The 18,336-nt window shown below is 45.2% G+C and overlaps 1 protein-coding gene across 9 annotated transcripts in view; it reads left to right on the plus strand.

Annotated features, from left to right (window-relative positions):
- LOC139059125 (histone-lysine N-methyltransferase 2C-like) overlaps positions 1-18,336 on the plus strand; it is a 243,738-nt gene that overhangs the window by 205,007 nt on the left and 20,395 nt on the right. For 8 of the 9 annotated variants that reach the window (XM_070537047.1, XM_070537053.1, XM_070537051.1 and 5 more), the window contains one exon: positions 14,805-14,900. The exons of the other annotated variant lie outside the window; for it this stretch is intronic. In XM_070537047.1, the coding sequence (XP_070393148.1) occupies positions 14,805-14,900 (96 nt within the window). The remainder of the gene's footprint in view (positions 1-14,804; positions 14,901-18,336) is intronic. 9 annotated transcript variants of the gene reach the window in all.

Genomic DNA, 18,336 nt, shown 5'->3' on the forward strand with positions numbered 1-18,336 from the left:
GCGGGCAGCGGCATCCGCTTCTGCGGGTAGTTTTCGCCTTCTGTTCCACGCCTTTCGTCGTTTTCCGTACGCGTGGGCCGTTCGGAACTTCGCTTCTTTGGGGCTCATCACGGAACACGCACGTTAGGGTAGTTTGGCTGCCACGATGGGCAAACACAATGAACGGAACGCGCAAGGCGCTACTGCGCCAATGCGCGCGAGTGTGTTTCGCGGGCAATTCAAATTAACAACAGCCAATAGGAGCGCTCCATGTTCCCCACGTGACTACTGCGCCCAATCACGATGCCGCTTCTCATCTTTTTCGCTCGCGTTTGCTGGCGTTATTTTTCAGGGGAGAAATACGGCGCTGCGGCTATCTTGAGCTCCGATCTCTCCTCTTTACGATGATGCCAAGATGGCGGCGCTGCGTCATCAGATAGCCGAGCTATCCGCGGTGCGACGGCACCTTCCGAGGCCCGATTTTTTTCGCAATTTTCGATAACGGCGCTCTAGGAAAATGCTGTTTTCTCGATTTCTACCGCGTATATTGTTATGATATTTCACCACTAGGTAAAAGAAGGTCCGAGGATTGCGAAAAAAAATAAATCGGAAAATCGAAAATTTTGACAATTTTGACCACTTCAATTGCCGCGTCCCCCCTTAACATAGATAATTCACTATAGTTGGATTGTGCTGTTAGACAGTGTGTCATGCGACTATTACTTTATGCTGAATATGCTAACATGGATAATTCACTATAGTTGGCTTGTGCTGTTCGACACTGGGCCAAGTGACTTTATTGGACTTTTCACTGCGTTATGGTTTGTTTTTGTTTTCTGTTTTTCTTTTCCTTTGCTTCTATATGTGTATGTATTCTTAGTAGATAAGAAGAAAATTTTAGTTGTGAGAACAGCTCTCGTGTCATGTCATGCACAACATTCTTTTTCCTTTGTCTGTGCACTGAGTGTTACTTGTTACCATGTTTCATATTGTATTCACTTTAAATACAGTAATACAGTCGAACCTCGATATATCGAACAGCGCGGTGATCGCAAAATAGTTCGATATAGCCAGAATTCGATATATAAAATCACGTAGAAAACGCGTCAAAAACTAGCGCAAATCAATCAATGAACCAATCGTGGCGCAATAGATACTCACATGAAGCTTTAAACAAAGTATTTATTTAGTTCGCTGAAAGTACTGAAGCAGCGTAGCCTGCTTCATATTGGCAACCGCGTGCTTGACCACGGCGTCCTCAACATAGTCCAAACGGTCCACAAGAGACGGTCCAGTGCCTTCTATTCTATTCTTCTATTGCGCCGCAGTAGCGGCATACAACGGCCAAAGCAGCTACAGCCTCAGTTGCAGTCGGGAGCGGGGCAACATCAGCGCTTGCTGGATCAGCCTCGGCAGCGTCTTCGTTTGGCCGCTCGGCAGTCACTTCTGCCGCGATCTCCACGTCTGTTAACTCCGCCACTGTTCCGGTGCTGTCGTCACCGCCAACGAAGTCCTCAATGCACATGCTGTGTGGCTCAGCACCGACAAAGCGCTCCAACTGGCGCCACGGCCGCCTCGATCACGCGCGCACGGCGGTGGCAAGCCTCGCCGTGCGCGTGTGATCGAGGCGGCTTGCCCCGCCGTGCGCGCATAGTTGCGCGCGTAATCGAGGCGGCCGTGCTGGCTCCAAGCCGCCGCGTGTGTACGCCGCTACGTTCAGATGGCGCCCTCGGCGCAACCGATGTGGGCAGCTGTCGTACGCAGCAGTCTGAAACGCCGATCGCGCCGCCGCTATCTTCGAGTGTGTTGCGGGAAAGCTCGCCTCCTGTCAACAGAGCGCACTTGGTCTGGGGCGGCGGAGTTCGATATATCCATTTTACGTCCGGCCCCGTTCGAAATAAAGAATTAAAAATGCATGCGATTTTCCATGTGATATAGAAATTGTTCGCTATACGCAATAATTCGATATATCCGTGTTCGATATATCGAGGTTTGACTGTACCTCGTTAACTCGCATATCTCAAAAAATCGGCTAAGTCGAAATTTTCCACGGCACTGAACCATTTTCTATATGTCCCATGCATTTGTTGCCCTTTATCTCGAAGTATTTTGGGGTCAAAGTGCCGATAATTCGAAATCTTGATTGAGAGTGGCACGAAAATTCCACTACCAGACCGTTTCACAAGATTTGCGCAATGCTGCTGTGCCTACCACAAAGCCTATGCTTTCCCCAAAAGGGAAGTTGGAGCCTAGCGGCACATCGACTTTGTAAAGCAACCCTGTGGCACGTCATGTGACGCTGCACAGATTTTTCATTGGCTACGAGGAGCGGCGACTTAGCGCAAGTGCAGCGAGCATGGCACCACTAAAGCTGTGCAAGTCGCTAACGCTAAAAAGGAAGGTAGCCCTAATTAAGGAAGTCAAGAAAGGAGGCCGAACAAAATCGAGCATCGCTCAAGAATTCGGCGTCCCTTTGTCTACGCTTTCGACGGCACTCAAAAACAAGCAGAAGGTGTTCGATGGATACCAACAGAGCTCCTTTAGCCAGCAGAAGCGGACATCGAAGCGGCGTTGAGGGTGTGGCTGCGAAATGACAGAGCGACCAACCTTCCCGTCACTGCAACATTAATGATGGAGAAGGCATGCTTTGGCCTTGCAAATGGGCTGCACAGGCGTCAGCTGCAGCAGTGGCTGGTTTGACCGCTTCAAAAAAAGGTAACAGTGGGGTGTCTAAGTCCATGCACAGCGAGAGCAGCACTGTTGACGCAGCTACTGCGGACAATTGGCACAGCAGCTGGCTCGCCGAGTTGCAAAAGAGTTATGCCGACAGAGACGTCTTTAACCTCGACGAGGCAGTACTCTTTGATAACATGTTGCCGAGCCGCACGCTCACACTGAAGAGTGTAACATGTTCAGGAGGAAAGCAGCGGGAGGACAGAGTAATGGTCCTTGTTGGAGCCAATGCAACAGAGGATGAAAAGCTGCCTTTACTGATAATTACTGCAAAATAAGGTTGAGTACAACAGCGGGGAAGGTTGGCTCTTGTGATACGTCGAGCAGCTAGAAGACGCCTTCCTAGGCCCGAGTGTGACTACAAAGCAGACCAGCATCACGAAGTTTTTTTTTCTGCTAAATGGCAGCACCACAAAAGCTTTTAAACTTCTACAAAAAGCAAGATAAGAAGCTGCTGTTGAAGAAGTAGTGATTTTTTTGGAAAGAACACGATTTTTCACGGCAGCTTGCGCAACTTTGCTTATCTTGAAAATCCGCTTATCTCGAAATTTTTCCTGGTTTTTACTACTTCAAGTCAATGAGGTATTACTGTATTGGAACTACTGTTGTTTCATGTCTTCCATCAAAGCAAAATTGCAGATGCTATTCTGGTTGTCCTAGAATTGTACTAATTTTTGATGCTTCGAGTGTGATAAGCAAGGCATTGCTGATGTTTTATGGAAGAAACAATATGAGTTGGTCATAGATAATGAGGTATATCTGCCATCTAGAAGTTACAGCTGTAATTGCCCGTAATTAACCCTTCTTTCGAATGCTAGCAGCCACTTGTGAAACAGGTCTAGCGCTAAAATATGAAAATCTTAGAGTGAGCTGTTCAATTCTAGCTTGTTGCTTATTCATGCACCACCTCAAGCATGTAATACTGCAGAGTGCTTAAAATCACCCAGTTTGTGGGGAACGCATGTAACCGGGAAGTTCTAAGGGATAGGTCAGAATGCATATGAAACAGTTGGTCAATTTCTACATTTGGTACTTGGTACACAACAGTCGTTATGCCATCCCTGAAACATTTTGTTGCCCTTCTTCCATGAAACTTATATAAAAGAGCCCTTTTGATGACTACAGGGAAAAAAATTGTACTTTCCAATTACAGCGTGAACGTTGTGCAATGAAGCCACACCTGCAGTCTTTTGATACCATATAAACCGGAATATAAGCAGGGATATCTTCAGGAAAAAAAGCAATCTAAAGTCACCTCTCGTCTTAAATAGTGGTCTTTAGCCGAATGTAAGTCATCGTCTGGATACCTGTGGCAGGCACATATGTCAAAGCGAATCACAACATGGCCACTCAGCACCAGTTTGGCATTTCCGAAAAAAAAAGCTTGCTGTATTGCTGAGTGCACAAAGGTAACTGCTGAGAGCAGCCTATGCAAAATGTCATTTCGTGAGCGTAGGGCAGTTCATCCGCAGCTTGAGGACACACTCCCTGACTTAGTGCGGGAACTTCCTGCACACTCACTGCCGGTGACCGGGCATACAATTCACTGCAAAGTCGAGCTTGCGCTAGAAGCTGGACTCTCAAGAGAAGAATTCCTAGCACCAAGCTCATAGGTGCAGCATCACCTCCTGAGAGGCAAAGGATTTTGGTGTTTGTCAGGAGCACAGATCATATGTAAAATGCAGTGCTTTTTCGGGGTGGTAATTCTGGGGTGAAAGGCCAGGGATACTTTTATGCAAACTTGATAACTCCAGGGCAGTGTTATAGCTATTCTCTGTTGCTGTAGTTAGTTCAGCACTGTTTAGCCAGACAGTGCCTTCAGAAAACGAAGAATGCGAACAGCTGCTCCAGCAATATGAATGCACTCCTTCTCTGCCTCATTTTCATTCGTCATCATGTGGGACCCAGTGTTTGCATCAGTGCAGGAGCATCCAATGCTGTTACTGCCAATAAGTTATTGAGCCAGAGGAATGTAATAACACTTGATGAGAATCATCAAATTTTGTAACATGTAACTCGTAATAGGTTTGTGCATCTTTTCAGGGAAGGAATTATATATATTCGGATATTCCACCCATTCTCACATGTTTCTGCAAGGACATGTCACACGAAGCTTAATGATAGTTACCTACAAACAGTATTCCTACTACAATGTCAGTATCCCACCAACATTTTGTGACATGAAGGACTCCTTACCAGGTCTGGTAATTTCGACCTGATAAGCGCAGAGCATAAAATGCGCGCTAACTAGTATCGTGTCTGCTAAGTATTACAGCGCTGCGCGCAGCGGAAAGATCTGAAATTTCAAACCGAACACTGTTTGCCCTTCTCCTCGCGGCCGCTCTGCTCCAAGCCGGAGAGTGGCATACGCACGCTATTGAGCCTACGTACATGTGTATGTGCTGTGACCTCGATAATTATTAGAACATGTGACCTCGATAATTATTCAAAGCAACATCTGTTATTTGTGTTATCTGTTGCTTGAATAGTTTAGAGAAATAATAAAACACACAAACCAAATGTCTGTGTGTTTTTGTTTTACTTCGCACAAAAGAGATGTAGTTCTGTTTGATCTGCTTGTTCCCACATTGTGCAGTTGCACATGCAGACACAGAAGCTATGTCATTTTCTACCATGTTCCAGCGTGCGATCATGCTCTGTGATCCACTTGTGTCTGCCGTATTCGTGTGGCACTGACTTAAACCACCAGTCAGGTGTCCTTGTGCACAGCGCTCAAAATCTTGCGCTGGGTGAAATAAGACAATTGTAACAGCTCGCACGCGACGCTATCAGCGGAAGTGCCCTGCGCCGCAATAAAGCGAGGAGAAACAAAATGAAGGCGGGGCCCATGTTGTATGCGTTGTGGGCTTCTCACTCGTGCTCTTGGGACAAAGGAACGACACCACAGTAGTGAAAACAATCACAAGGGCATTTATTGCACCTTTCATAGATCAATGCCTGCTAGCCAAGTTGCTATCCACAAAACATGCCGATGGGCGCGCAACAAATTGCGGAAGTCCGACTCACTGCGGCCAGATAGCGAGCGAATATGTTTGCTCCATGCTGTATCCTAACGCCTGGTCGTTCGCGCGTACCGTCACGTGAACAGTGGCGCGTTCGAACAAGCCCTCGCGAGACGGTCTCACAGAAGCATGGATCGGCGCACATGTGGAACGTCCACGCTGCTTGTCGATCTCGAGCCAAAGAGGAAGCGCTTTCTCCTTTCCGCACCCAAGTAACCCCGCCATGAGACGGCGTTAGCAGCGCAACACTCGCGCCATCTCTCGTACTGCGCTTCAGCTACACCGACCGCCGCGGGCACTAGGCCACGCGGCGAAGCCGGATTACAGGAGACCGGAGCTATGCAGGGAAAACAGCATATCAGGGGACGCGTGAGAGTCGCGCATCCCCACAGCGTCACGCATATCTTGAGCTTTGGTATGGGAGAATGCAGGGAAGGAATTTCACTTACAGAGGCTAGACAGGACAAGTAGAGAGAGTGTCTTGCTTGGCAGTGATGCTCGCCTCCCAAAATCATGGGTTTGCAGCACTGCAATATTTCTGTCTTGGCTATCAATGAACCGATTCGAAAATTTTTTGCGGCAGAACGCTCTCTAGGGGACACGTAACAACTTTCAGCGTATAACCGAAATTTCCTATGTGGCCTGGTGAGAGGCTCTTTAAGCTGGGTACAGTTGACTTCCTTTTGGCTCCCAATAATTCGACTTTTTGGTTAATTCAGTCTTGGCCGAAGGTCCCAGTTGCCGCCAGTACAGGTCTATGGAGCTAAACTTTCGGTATTTCGATCCTATCGTTGGCCTTCGTAGGATAATTCGAGCTTCGGATAATTCAAGCTTGACCAACTAGCACAAATACACCTGACCCCCAATATTGACCTCTCTAGGGGTAGCATCTGTCTCGACAGAGCTTAGGGGCCAGCGATTGTGTTGAACACGCATCATCTCTCGTCAAAAATGGCTATTTTCGGCCTGGCCTGGGAAAATCTTCAAGCAATAAACGCAACTCACCAATGTCTGGTCACGGTATTTAGCCGATTCTAGCATCTGATTTTTTTTTTTTCAAGAAGATTAAGCCAAAAATTGCCTGCATGGTGCACTCAGATGCAATACCAAAACCACCTTTGCGGCGTTTTTATGCTTTATCATAGCTCGGATGTATTGGGGCAGAGCTGACTGTAGGAAACTAGCCACTATTGTGCAACACATTAGACAACCCTTGCCCATTTTTCTTACTGAAAAATTGGGTACACGTTAAATTTATGCTTCGTTTAAGAGCTATAACGCCATTTCTAAGCTAGTTTTCTACTTTAGACAGGTAGAAAGTGTGGGCATGTTTGATTCAGAGGCATGTTAAAGTTGCAAAAAATACTGCCACATATATCAGTGGGGGGTTTTGGAGGCAGATAATTTGATAAATTTCGTAGGTTCCATCGAGGTCGAAGTAATGAAAGTCGACTGCATTTGTGGCTGAGGTGAAATGAGGCTAACGAGAAGATTGTTGAGCCGTTTGTTTGCTTTGGGTGTTGGGCACACTGTAACAGTGAACAAGTACATGAGCTAGTGAGTGAGTCCTGTTGGTGTTGTGGTGCTTTCTGGTAATATGTGTGTGCCTGTGTGCAATTTAGGAGATATAGGCTTGTGTCTAGAGTTTAATGAAGAAACCATTGAAAATAATCTTTTGGGGGGCGGTATATCACTTCTGTGCTAATTAGCACCAGAGAACAAAGCAAGATTTTTTTTTTGGTGTTACAGGACATTGCAGGGGCCCAGCAGCCCATGTTCTTAACTGAAATTTGAAAACGTCTTGGAAAATGACAATGCTTTCATAATTTCGTGGTGGCAGGAGAAGCAGAAGTTGTTAGATGCATTCAAATAATTAAATTTTCTCATCAAATCTTGTGTGAAATATTTTTGTTCAGTTCTAAATAGGTAGTGTAAGAAAAACGTCAATTAAAGTCTATGTCGTAAACAAATCTCTCTTGTATCGATAACTACGTTCACTACGGCTCACCTCTACAAGTCTGACACAGTGAGCGGTCTGTCAATGACAAGTACACAAGTGTTAAAGGGCCCCTGAAACGGTTCGGACAAATTTTGTAGGTGCATAGGATACAGCTTAAGTAGAACATTCGCACCACAATTTAAGTGAAGCGTTACGTATTAATGGAGTTACAAGCGATTAGAAGTTACCCTCCTCCCTAGCCATGCCTTTCCTCCTCAACTCGCTCGCTGAGCGAGCGGCGCTAAGCTCCGCCTTCACTGGTCCTGCGTCACGATGCGACGTCACATCGTCCACTTCCGGTTGTTGGAGCACGCCTCCTCCCGCGCGAGACCTCTCCGCTGGCCGCTTGGCCGTCGACCGAGAGCCATCGAAGCAGCGTGCGTTGCGAGCATTCTGTCGTAGTGCCGAAGGTGGCCGGTATTCCGGTAACCACAGGCAAGCTGGTCATTTCGGCAAATGACTGGAGGCATAAACTCAAGCTGATGAAGGAACTTCAGAGTAGACGTACGTGAGCAGCCTGATCGGTCTGCACTGTCCAGACACTTGTTGGCGCAGCGCTTAACCAGTCAAACGAAGCGCTAATATTGCTCTAACCAAGTGTAAAACATTCTAAACATTTATAAGAACAACGTGTTGATGATTACACTCCTGCGAAAAATACACACCAGCAGCAAAGAAGAATGCACTTCGTTGCTGCTACTGTGTATGGTTGAGCTCTTTGCCACCAGGTGGCTGCACCGTGCAGACTATTCGCATTTACCTTTCTGCTCATCTCATGGCTCATCCCGGCGCAGTCAAGCGGCCAGACCCTGTCCCCTTGCGCTTGTGTTTGCCCTAATACCGGACTTGCGAAACGCGATTGCGTTAGTAATCTTCCGCTGTAAAGTGACGGCCACAAACGCGCAAATCCTGGCGCCTATCGGAGAGCCGCAGTCCGATGCGCAGCAGCCAGTTCGCTCGTATGCTGCCTTGCAGAGAGACACGATTTCGCAACTTCACATCTTTCCAGTCGCTATGTCTGCAGCCCACAACACAACAAGGGTGATTCATCATGCTCACGAAAAGACTGATCGACACTGACGGCGGAGCTCTCGTCAAAGACTGCGCACGTTGTAACACAAGCAGAAGACACTTGCTGTGTTCCGGAAGTGCTCAAGTGTACTGAAAAACTATTCTTGTGTATTCTCTTTAAGTTATTTTCTTTTTACAAAAACAAAGTAACTAACATTCCAACAATTACGAGCATCATTTGTTCACCATAAAGTTGGAAAAATTATCGACCACGCGCCCTGGTCAGCCAATCAGATAGCTCGCCCATGTGACGTCATATGGGTTATTTGCATCATATGGGTAGGGGCGGCTTAAAATTCCGCCGAGCAGTGCGCTGCAATCGACAGCGATGTGCATTTTTAAAACCTTATAATAAATTACACGCTTTACGCAGAGCACTTAGATGTGTCAATTAATGATCAGAAGGACCGACTCTAACGACTCAGTACGTTCGTAGAAAATCGCCAAAATCGTTTCAGAGTCCCTTTAACTAGTTTTTGTGCAAGAAATAGTATGTTTAACCTAACTAGTATAGTATATAATAGTATAACCTCTGCTTCATCATAGTTGTGAAGCCCAGTCCAACAGAATCATTCTGAAAATGCCTTGTAAAAATGACAAAGTCTCTTTGTTTAGTAGGCTTAGCACTTGACATTTGATCAATCTCTTGCATTCGTTTCCCATGTAGACTTTAAGAGTTGCAGCTATCCTGTGCAGCCAACTATAGTATAATGTTAAAAAATTAACCTAAACTTAAGCTTAAATATAAAATTTCACAAATCTATCACGTTTGATGAATTCAAGAATTTATTGAATGGCAGGGACCATTTATATGACCATATTACAATCTTTATTCATAATTTGGTAACATTGTATGCCCTGGATGTTTTGGCCAACATTATTGTCAAGGCTATCTCTTCTCCTTTTCTGTTATTTGTGGCAAGTAAGAGGATATTCTGTTCATATTGTCACTGTTGCTGTGGTGAATAAGCACAGTACACTACCAGTAATAGTGAACAATGAATCTAATACTATAGTGGGTGAACTTGTTCTCACCAAAGAAAAGAGCACTCAACTGACAATGATAGCGACAAGCACAGTTGGCAGTCATCGTATCTAATTATCACGCAAGTCAGTTTGGTACATTGAAATCTCTAATTTGACCCGCTTATTTATAACTTCTGGTTTATTTGAACTGTGGTTACTGGAACACTGTGGCCCTTTTGAAGTTATGTCTATTTAAATTTTTGCATATTCCCTGTAATTTGAATATGCAAGTGGGGCAACAACACAGGTCTTGAAGACGAAAAAAAAATGGTGAAAAAGTTAATTGTTTAATTTTGTTGTTATGTGTGCAAACATTTAAAGCTGAAAAATGCATACTTTTGCTAAATAGTAACACTTAATATGCGAACATGCGAGTTTCATTCCCGAAAAAGGCTATAAAATAGATTAAGCTTAGCTCGGCCATATTGGTCTCCTCCGAAAGTGTGTCTTTCAGGCTTTCTTTCCCACCAAATGCAAGCATACAAATCTGTGCTGTGAATGGGCCGACAAACAAGAAAAAGAAAATGAAATATTGTTATCTCATTGATCCACAAACAATGTGATAAAACGACTGTTAGCAGTTTCGGTGGCTTCTGGCACAAACAAGGCTGCCGCCATCTAGTCATAGATTGTCATCAAACAGTGTCAAGTATTACGCCTAACGCCTATTGAAAATTTTTCATTGTGCACAAGTTTGTAAAAAAGCGACGAAACTGTTTCGGAAGCGAAAAGATGCGTCGCTGCCATTGATGGAGATGGTAGTGAGCATCGGAACAGCAGCAGAGAGCTCGACATCGATGAATGCGTGCCGGCTACTGTCGCGGGCGCCATGGAAGTAGCCCCGGCAGTTGCGGTAGCGGCCTCGCAGGATGACCAGCCGTGTGGACTGCGTGCGTGAGGTTCGATTCCACTTCTTTGTTGAGTGCAGACTGTGCAGTCCATGAGCTGCAAGCCCAGCAAGAATTTTGGAACTCGCGTCCATTTCAACGACTAACAGAAAAACACAGTGCGTTGCAAGTGAGTGCAGCGCCCCCATGTTTGCCCGCGACGCATGCGGTTATATAAACCTTGACTCCGTGAACAGCTTATTGGATGTTGCTGCTTGCCGGGTGTGCTGTGGAGCATTGACTATTAAAAAGGACACGCGTGAGTATGGCATAGCCGTGAAACTGAAAGTTCTATGCAGCAGTTGTCGTGAATCTCATTGGCATTGGAGGTTGTGACAAGTTGCAGGCTCGGCGGACTGCAACCCATTTGAAATCATCAATCTTCTTGGAGCACATGTTGTGCAGAGCACGAGAAATGGGCAGTCTGCCATAAATGACATTTTTTCTCTAATTCGAGTTTCGCACCGAGGTATGCACGACAAGACATACCAGAATTACTTGAATAGCCAGCCAAACCCAGCAGCAATCAGAGCGTGCACCAAGAACTCGGAAAAGTGCGCCGCTACCGTAGAACACCTTTACAAATTTTTATGGCACATGGCAGGCCAGTAGTGGCCACTCTTCTCGCCTTGGGGTGGCCACTGTGATTGAGCTGTTTTTGGGGTATGCACTTGATTATGCGGTCTTCTCCAATGTCTGCCCCGGTTGTGAGTTTGGACCACAACCAGACCACCCAAGCTATGGTGAATGGAAAATAAAACATTCGTGCGAAAAAGAAAAAAAAAAATGGCAGATCAAATGGCAGCTGAGGCAGCAGAAATATTGTTTCAACGTTTGCTCCCACTGGACGGCCTCAGGTATATCACCATCACTGGGGACACTGGGGACAGCAGGTCATTTAATTACATTGATGAAGCTAAAGATTGTGGCTTTATTCTAGTTAAAAAAGAAGAATGTACAAATCAGATACAGAAGGGCATGGGCACACCACTTTGTAACTTTGTGCTAAAGCACAAGTCTGATGAACATGGACAGTGCATCAGTGGTAAAGAACAGCTGACGGGAGACCTGATCATGAAAGTCTCCAGCTATTATGGAATTTCAGTCAGGTCCTTTTCTGTATATGGGGACAAAAAGCATGGTGCACTATGGGCCACATTCTGTCGCATTACATAGATGGATGAGTGGCCTGATCACAACTTCTGCCTGCACGGTCCCAACTTATAGTGCAAGTATAACTCGGCCATGGCAAAGAATAAGCCCCCACCATAAAGCAGGTACAACCTGCAAGAAGTGGCTACCAGTGCACTGCGTCCAGTCGTTGAGCGTCCGGCTGACAAGAAGCTGCTACAACGGTGTTGGCGAGGGCATACGCAGAATGCAAGTGAGGCACTGCACTCTGTGATTTGGAGCCTTGCTCCTAAAGACAACAATGCAGCAGTGTTTGCAGTTGAGGAAGCAGCTACAGAGGCTGTGATGAGCTTCAACCTTGGCATCCTTGAGACCAGCTCAAGCATAAAGAGAGAACTGAAGTTAGAAAAGACCTCTAAATGTAGTCAGAGGGCCACTGAAAAGGACTGCCATCACACTGCTGGTATGGAGAGAAAGAGAGTGTCCTCAGCAGCTTTTCAAGCAGCTGCGAAGCGGAGGCTGCGAGAAAAGTCCCATCCAGATTACTCACCTGCGTGGAGCCTTTTGAGCAATTCGCTTTGACAATTTCCTGCCTACAGGATTGGATTGGATTGGAAAAACTTTAATATCCTGCCTACAGGAGAATAAAATGCTTTTCATTGCGATAGCAATCATATATGGACATACCACATTTTTGCCATCTTCGTAGCTGTGATGTTCTGTTAAAGTCCAAGGGCGATAACACCATCGCTGCGTCGTATGCTGTATGTGCGAGTGAAAGCACGTGAGGGAAACCAACAACTGCAGCTCAATGTGACGCAGGCGAACGAAGAAAGCAGGGAGCAAATGCACCGTTTTCTGTCACGCTAAAGGCCGTGGCGGGAGGGGAGGGAGGGAGGGTGGCATTGTGCTCTGGCAGCAACTGTGCATTTCGCGACCGGGCAAAAGAGAAACTGGTGATTGTGGCTCAGTCTTGCATATATGGAGGCAAGCAGGGGGAGGCAGCGAGGAAACGAGTTGGGGGCGTCTTCGACTCCGCCAACAAGTGTGTACTATGTGCGGTCGCACGCACCGTATATTAAAAATTATCTGCAAGCCACCGTTGCTGCAGACGGCTCATACCTTTGTGCGCGCTGTGTGCTTGCCCTGTGTTCGCCGCTCTTGCGTTGAAGTGGTAGACCGCCCGAAGGTCACTTCGCTCGCTGCTGCTGACATGCTTATTCACACCAGCATTTTTACAGCAACTGACCGTGCTCATCGAGTGTGATGTGCACGTGTTTGCTCATGCACGCTGACGCCATACACTTTTTGATTCAGTTAGTAAGCGAAACAGCTTCCTGCTGTTTGGCATCATGTTTTTCATTGAAAGAATTCGCTGCTATTGGTAATGGCACTGACTCTGCCTCTGTAATTCTCGCCGATGGCTTCGAAGTGCGAAAAGCAGGCAAAGACTACAAGTGTTGCATAATGCTGTTTCCCAAAAGTCAGCTTTGTCGCAATACATCAGTGTTACGCGTGAAGCATACATTATTTATTGCTGTGAAGCATACCAAGAGTAGAAAGGGGCAACTGCCTAGAGGCAGAGTATGAATTCCTTAATTGTACACGTGTGCACCAGCCATCTCCCGTCACAGTACGAGCACCACCAACACAACCAGTAAGTATACTGGCAGGCCTTCAGAGCTGTTTCAGATGTGCCTGTGGCACTTTGAGCTCTTGGGGGCAGTAAGAGGAATGCATTCTGTGATTCATATTTTTTAAAATGAAAATGAGAAACCTGAAAATGATATATTTGGGTCAATTTTCACCGTTAAGAGGAGCTTTGTAGTATGGACATTGCCATATAGCACCACACATCACATAAAGTAGCCTTTGAAAAATGAACATAATGTAGACATTACTAATGTGTGATCGTTTTGTATGTGTGGAGTTTTCATTTTCACTGGCTGATATTTGCCTTTGGCAACATTGGACTGTGTTCTGGCATAATAACACTTACTTTAATTTTAAGGGGAAAATAGCCTTTTTTTTTTTTCATCATACACCTATTTGTCGGTTTTTAGTTTGCTTTACATGGAGTATGCAGATTGCTGACAGGCAAATTGCTTGTTACTCAGCATGCTGATAGAAATTAAAGTTAATTGCTCTCCTTTCAAACATGATGCCACGAAGCTAACCATATTGTTGAATGACAAGTCGCAAACTATTACTGCAGTCTTTACAAGCAACAATGTCAACCAAAAAGTAACAACAGCCAAAAAAAAAAAAAGAACTGGGGCAGATTAGGGGATTGTGGGCGGAGATGCAGAGTGCTCTATCATTAGTGCTGTGTTTGTGTGGTTGTTGTGTTGTGCAAGTCTTGAAGCCTGCATCTGTGCTTTACTTCTCGAGTCAACACCTTGCACCCTTCTTTATTTCTCTTATCAAGGGGCACCCTGTTTTTGCATATTCTGTTGGTGCCGTTTCTGGTGCAAGCGACTGAACTGCGTAGATGCATACTCTCATCTCTCTGCAGCTCTGCTCTCTTACGTTGTTCCTTCTTTTTTTTTTTCATTCTCATATTGTGTCACACTACTAGTAAGCAGTGTTGTTCCTTGCCGTCTCTGCACTGAGCACGTCTTTCTTCTGCCTTTTCTTTCTTTTCTGTAATGAAGCCATCTTTGTTCCTTCATCTTGTGACGTGCTCTTCATGTTTCACCACATTACGCACCAAGTGCCTCTTGCCCTCTCTTTCTCTCACACTCTCTCTCGTGGTTGTGTTCATATGTATATACATTATATATATATGAATCATTTTCATTGCGTGTCATATTTGTGTGCCGCTGTATGTCTCTTCACATCTCTTTTTCTGTTCTTTATTTATTTCATTTTTTTTCCCTTGTGGTCTCACTGTTTCTTTCCCCCTTGCCCTCCTTTTTGTCCCGCTGCGTGGCTGCTTCCCCGCTCTTCCTCAAGGACGAAGAGGCAGTTTATTTTTGCTCCAGCAATTGCTACATGCAGTTCGCCCTTGCGCACCGAACCCCTTCATCGGCTGCAGCTCCCCAGCGAAAGGTTAGAGCAAAAAAATAAAATCATAAAAGCCCTTAAAAAAAGACTAAACAGAAATGTCTCTTCTCTTCCTCTCACCTAATACTTGCCTTTCCACTGTCTTGCCTCCCATTTGTGTGTGGCTACTATCACGGATTACCTGGCACCTTTTTTCTCTCTCTCTCTCTTTTTTTATTGTGGTTTGCTATATGTTATGGAACATATATCGCTGCTCATGCTTTTTTTTCACCTTCTTTTCTATTCGTGGTCAATGGAGCTGACCCTGGTTTGCGGATTGGCTTGCCAACTTGTTCGTCAATCATATCTGGAATGAGAAAAGCTGTGCGCTTTTGTTTGCCCACTGCCTTCCTCCTGCCACCCTCATCTTTTCCCCAGCCTTTCCCTCCCTTCTCTCTCTCTCTCTATGTATTTCCTTCAGCTTGCCTTCTCATTCCTTCATTACATTCTTTTACGCCTGACGAAAACATCAAACACTTCTCGATGTGCACGAGGCTTGCAAGCTGGCGGCGAAAGCATGCACCTGCCCATTTTCTTTGCCATTATACTCTGATTAGTGTGCCTTGTTGATGTAGAATGGAAGTTTGCGGTGTGAGTACTGTGCGTTGAGCTTGTGAGTTTTTATCAGTGAAATCTGTGTGCTAGTGTTCTGTTTGTTGTGCTGCCAATGTGGCCTTTTAGTGACAGTTTTCAGGACGCTGTCTGTCACTCTAACTGTATACCGAGCGTCGGTAGTGCGTCAGTTTCACTCTGGTCACGAGCGTATAGTGTGAGGGAGCAGCAGATGAACTCCGTTCACATACTGTAGCAGAGCCATCTTATGATTACTCTTAGTATCGGTGTGTGTGTGGAAGCACCATTGCATTAGCACATACACTTACTGCTTCATCTTGAGATTACACACAGCATCTGAGTGTGCGCAACCAGTAGTGACCTAGCATATAGCTACCAGTCCATTTTGACATTACACATTGCACCTGTGTGCGTGCAAACAGCAGAGATTAGCATACAACTACAACTCCATCTTGATATTACACATAGCATTTGTGTTCGTGCAAACAGCAGTGATTTAGCATACAGTTGCTGCTCCATCTTGACATTATGTATAGCATCTGTGTTGTGCACACGGTAGTGATTTAGCATACAGCTGCCAATCCATCTTGAGATTATGCACAACACCTTCGGTTTGATTTATCCGGCATCGACTGTAGTACATTCATTGTGGTGATAGCACACATTATCTTATATTTGCAAGCCCTATAAAAATGTAATTGTTTTTAATTTAATGACAAGCAATAGTATTTTGATGACAAGTGATAGCAATACCATGTTGATAGCTAATCACAGATGGTGCTTTGTGTGGTAGATCAGTTCTATGAACACAGGAAACAGTTCGAGCATTCCTGTATGTTTATGTAAACGCAGCTGTGCCGTAGTCAGATAAGTAACTGTGCTGATGTTTTTGGCTTTCACTTGTCGGATAAAATAGATGAAACTGTAGCACTTATAAACTGGAAGTCATGGCAATATTTCTTAGAGCACAGATCTTAGGCGCCAGCTCCTGCGGCGACCATCGGCGTTTCTTTCGTAACCGAGCGACTAAGCACAGCGGAAGGTGAGAGCAAATGCGTCGTGCAGCGGGAGATGAAAAAAGTGGCGAGAGAGAAGTGCGAGAAGGAAAGCAGAGAGGAGGGTGCAGCGGAACCATGAGGCGGAAAGTGGACGACGGTATGGCGAAAGCATGAGAAGGAAATTGCAGTGCGGCGACGGTGGCTGTGAGATGGTGTCAGAGCAGCGTGCATCGTCTGGGAGGTTTCTTGGCAGTGGCACCTGTGAATCGCACCCACACGTCACCCACGGGCTGGCCCCGACACACTGGTTCGCACAGTCTCCCGATTAGCAAGGCAGTGGCGCCATACTAAGCTCCGTTTTCTGGGTGCTGCATGAGACCGATTGCCCACGCGAGCCAATATATCGCGAAATGAAAACATATATAGAGCTGCACTCAAATTTCCATTAGGGAGTATTGTAAGCATCGGCAAATTTTTTGCAGCGCTTAGTATGACCCACCTTTTTGTTCCATGGCCAGATTTATAGATTTGTACATTTATAAATTTATTTTAGAGACATAGGTTATCAGATTGCTTAACAAAGATGAAAAAAAAAAAGCTGATACTCGGGAAACATGCAAATACTTTTCGAGCTGCTGGGCACCAATAAAAAGTGCAAAGTGTGCTATTTTGACAAATTTAGTATCTTTATTCTTTGGCAAACTTGTTTGTGGTCTCTTCATTTTATTTTATTATATCTTTTTCAGTATGGGCCTCTAAAATTAAAAAAAAACTGCTGAAGGATCTGGAAACTGGCAACTGAATGCTTGCTTGAAGAAAAAACAGTGCTACAATGTCGCGGACTAATATAACAGTGTGGGGGGGGTCATCTGGCTGAACATTGTAAATGTCACAAATGCCGTCCGTATCTTCATGACACCATGTTCCTGGCACGTTCTAGAGATAGACTAGAAAGAGAGATATTAGTAGTGTTTTACATTGCAAAGGCCAAGGGCACGTGCATTAGCTGCCTGTCAGTGACACTTGTCAAAAAAGATATTGCTTTTTCTGGTGCGATAGAGAGGTCACGGTGGTACTATTTATGTTTCTATCTATATAAACCCTGTTTGTTCACATAATCCAAAAAAAGATCACTAAATGCTTTTCTGTGATTCTTTTCAAAACTTCATAAATGCTTTAATGCTGCTGGCATGGTGTTTCTTTCGGTTTCGCAAGGTTCTAGCATTTTCCTGGTTGTTGTGCCCGGATGCTGGGTGCAACAAACATATGTTAATGAAAAGCAAGGGTACATAGCACTGGCAGCAATACAATGCTAATTACCAGCACTTTTGCCTACATTATAACTATATTGTTTTTGTCTATCATTGACACATCTTCTAGACAGACAAGCACATTTGGCAGTACCAATCAACCAATAGACAGCTACTGTTGCGAATGCCATGAACTGATTTCAGTGCCAGACTTTTCATCTGCATGCTTCCACATTTTGTAGTTAACCTTGGAGCAGATAAGAAACAATTAGCATGGTTCAGAAAAACTGAATCTCACGTATCGCACAGCTGCATGGTGTAGTTTTGTGTTCCTGAACCAGCTTGCCCATCAGAACAGTCTCATAAACCTAGAAATTTGTCTATTGGCCTTGCTTTTTGTCTGCTGACTGAAATCATGTCTGCATTGACAACAGTTGAACTGCTTCAAAGAAAGGCAGGAGTTGTAAAGCTTAAGCTGTTCACCACGTGTTGCATCAACTAAACAATCACCTAAAGGATACGGGTGGTAGTTGTAAGCTTTAAAGTATTCGCCATCTGTTTCATCAGCTAATCAACGACCTAAATGGTATGTAAGCTTTGCGTAGTTGACATTTTGCAAAA

This window comes from Dermacentor albipictus, chromosome 4 (assembly GCF_038994185.2).
Source record: "Dermacentor albipictus isolate Rhodes 1998 colony chromosome 4, USDA_Dalb.pri_finalv2, whole genome shotgun sequence".
NCBI lineage: Eukaryota > Metazoa > Arthropoda > Arachnida > Ixodida > Ixodidae > Dermacentor > Dermacentor albipictus.